We start from the raw sequence: 2374 nt of genomic DNA, 5'->3' as shown, positions 1-2374 counted from the left end.
CTGGCATGTGGTGCTGGGGGATTGAACCGTGGTCCCTGTGCTTTGCCAAGCTTGTTCCAAGTAGGTGCTTTAGACCACTGAGCCATCTCTCCAGCCCCGGGATAGCTGTCTTGACGTTCTCCAAGCATTAACATTTTTTCTCCTGTGTGTGTATGTGTGGGGTATTAGGGATTGAACCCAGGGCCTTCACACTGAGCTACAGTGTTGAACTACAGTTGATTTTTTTTTTTTTTTGTACAGGGCCTTGTGAAGTCCTTACATTGCCAGGCTGGCCTTGGCCTTGTGACTCTTTCCTCAGCAGCGGAGAGTTCTGGGTTTACTGCTGTGTACCACCACACTCAGCTAGGTTTCCCCTCTTTAGTTTGTCCTATTCTAATCCAAACATTTCTGTATAGGCGGCAGGTTGCAGTCATTTGGTTGACTTCCTTCTTGTTCTGTACAGTGGTACTGAAGCATTTTTCCCCAATACCTAGTTTGAAGTTCTTTTTAGGTTTTTTGTTTTTTTTTTTTTTTTGCAGAGCCAAGGATTGAACTCAGGCCTTTGCGCTTGCCAGGCAAGCGTTTATTCTACTGAGCTATCTCCCTGGCCTCAATCTTTTTAGTTTTGTAAGGCTTCGGCGTAGAGAGGACTGATGTGGTTGTTCACTGTGTTCTTCGTGTTAGCTTGTGTACCATAACCCAGAGCTGGACAAAGAAGTGCTTTACGTGTTGCTCGCTACTGTTTAATGCTGAGTTTTTCTCTTTCTCAGAACTTGATGGAGAGTTTGGATTCATTGCTTTGTGCAGAAGGTTCTGAAAGTCTGAAGAGCTTATGTCTGAAACTTCTTCTTTGCTTAGTGACAGTAAGTGATCCACCTTTATTTGTCAAAGTATTAATGAATATAGGAGCCAGCTTATTTCAGTAGGTGAGCCCAAGGTTAGAAGGGAAAAGGGAAAAAAATCCTTCTCTTATTGGGTATTGCAGTACCCGTGTCCACATGTACAGAAGGAAGTTAGTGGCTTGAGTTTCACCTCCTGGAGGTCACCTCGGAGCACTTGCCAGAGTTGTGCCTCCCAGGCTGTGTGCTGTGGGATACTTAGCGCTGTGGAAGGGCCATTACACAGAGCTACCTCCTTGAGGTTGTCCTGTCTGTCCTTCTCAGAGCTCACATGAAATGGTTCTTGTTATTCTGAATGCTTTCATTTGCCCGAGCAAATTGATTTTACACCTGGTGGCGGGCCTATACTCTCTGTTGAAAGGAATGGGTCGGGTGTTGTTCATTTAATTGAGATGGCTCCCTTTCTTTCTGTTGCCACTCCAAGACTATTAGATTGGCAAACCTTTTCCTGTGCATTTGGGGAATGAACTCTGAAGAACTGGGAAGCAAATGCTTGTGAGGGTATGAGAGAGTTCACGGCTGTAGGAGTTTTCATCAGCTCACTGGCTGTCGCCATACTCTCTGATTCTGATGGCTTTGGAGTGCTTGTGTGTGGCATGCTAAGTATCTGATAGACTGTTGTAACATTTATGTTTCAGTTAGACAGCCAGGTAGGGCCATCTGAATCAGTACCACAGTGGAGACGTTGAAATACTTTTCCTCACATTCAGGTGACAGACAATATCAGCCAGAACACTATCCTGGAGTATGTAATGATCAACAGCATATTTGAAGCAATTTTACAGGTGAGTCAATTTTTTTGTGATCTCATTTTCTCTCTCTCTCTCTCTCTCTCTCTCTCTCTCTCTCTCTCTCTCTTTAAATTTATATATTTGGTACAGGGTCTCACTTGGACTGGTAGTGATCCTTCTGTCTCCGCCTTTCCAGTGCTGGGATTACAGGCCTGGTTTCAGTGGCCCTCTGACTGGCATTGCATGTGGTACTGGGGATCGAAACTGGGTCCTTTACTTGCCAGGCAGGCCCTTAGGCTGCCAAGCTATCTCCCTGGCCCTGATCTGTTTTTGAATAAGCTTCAGATTTCCTCCCTCTTTGTCCCCCCTCTCCCTCACTCTCTCCTATCTCTTCTTTCTTTCTTTTTATTTTATTTATTATTTTTTTTTGGCGGAACCGGGGATTGAACTCATATCCTTGAGTTTGCCAGTCAAGCGCTTATCCTACTGAGCCATCTCCCGGCCCTTTCTTTCTTTCTTTCTTTCTTTCTTTCTTTCTTTCTTTTTTTTTTTTAAATTTATTTTTTGTGGTACTGGGGATTGAACTCAAGACCTTGTGCTTGCCAGGCAGGTGCTTATGCTGCTGAGCTGTATCCCCAGTACCTCTTTTTTTTTACAGCTCCTTTTTTTTTTGTGTGTGTGTGGAACCAGGGATTGAACTCAGGCCCTTGCACTTGTCAGGGAAGCGCTTATTCCACTGAGCCATCTCCCCGGCCAGAGGTAGGC

At 44.9% G+C, this 2374-nt stretch overlaps 1 protein-coding gene across 3 annotated transcripts in view; it reads left to right on the top strand.

The window, feature by feature from the left end:
- The window catches only part of CUNH10orf76 (chromosome unknown C10orf76 homolog), a 210232-nt gene that overhangs the window by 24757 nt on the left and 183101 nt on the right, over positions 1–2374 (top strand). For all 3 annotated transcript variants that reach the window (XM_023715517.1, XM_023715518.1, XM_004631461.2), the window contains exons 6-7: positions 750–842; positions 1589–1663. In XM_023715517.1, the coding sequence (XP_023571285.1) occupies positions 750–842; positions 1589–1663 (168 nt within the window). The remainder of the gene's footprint in view (positions 1–749; positions 843–1588; positions 1664–2374) is intronic.

Source organism: Octodon degus, unplaced genomic scaffold (genome assembly GCF_000260255.1).
Source record: "Octodon degus isolate 3935 unplaced genomic scaffold, OctDeg1.0 scaffold00042, whole genome shotgun sequence".
In the NCBI taxonomy this organism is placed as follows: domain Eukaryota; kingdom Metazoa; phylum Chordata; class Mammalia; order Rodentia; family Octodontidae; genus Octodon; species Octodon degus.
Note: the sequence above shows the minus strand (reverse complement) of the source record. Positions and strands in the feature narration are given on the sequence as shown.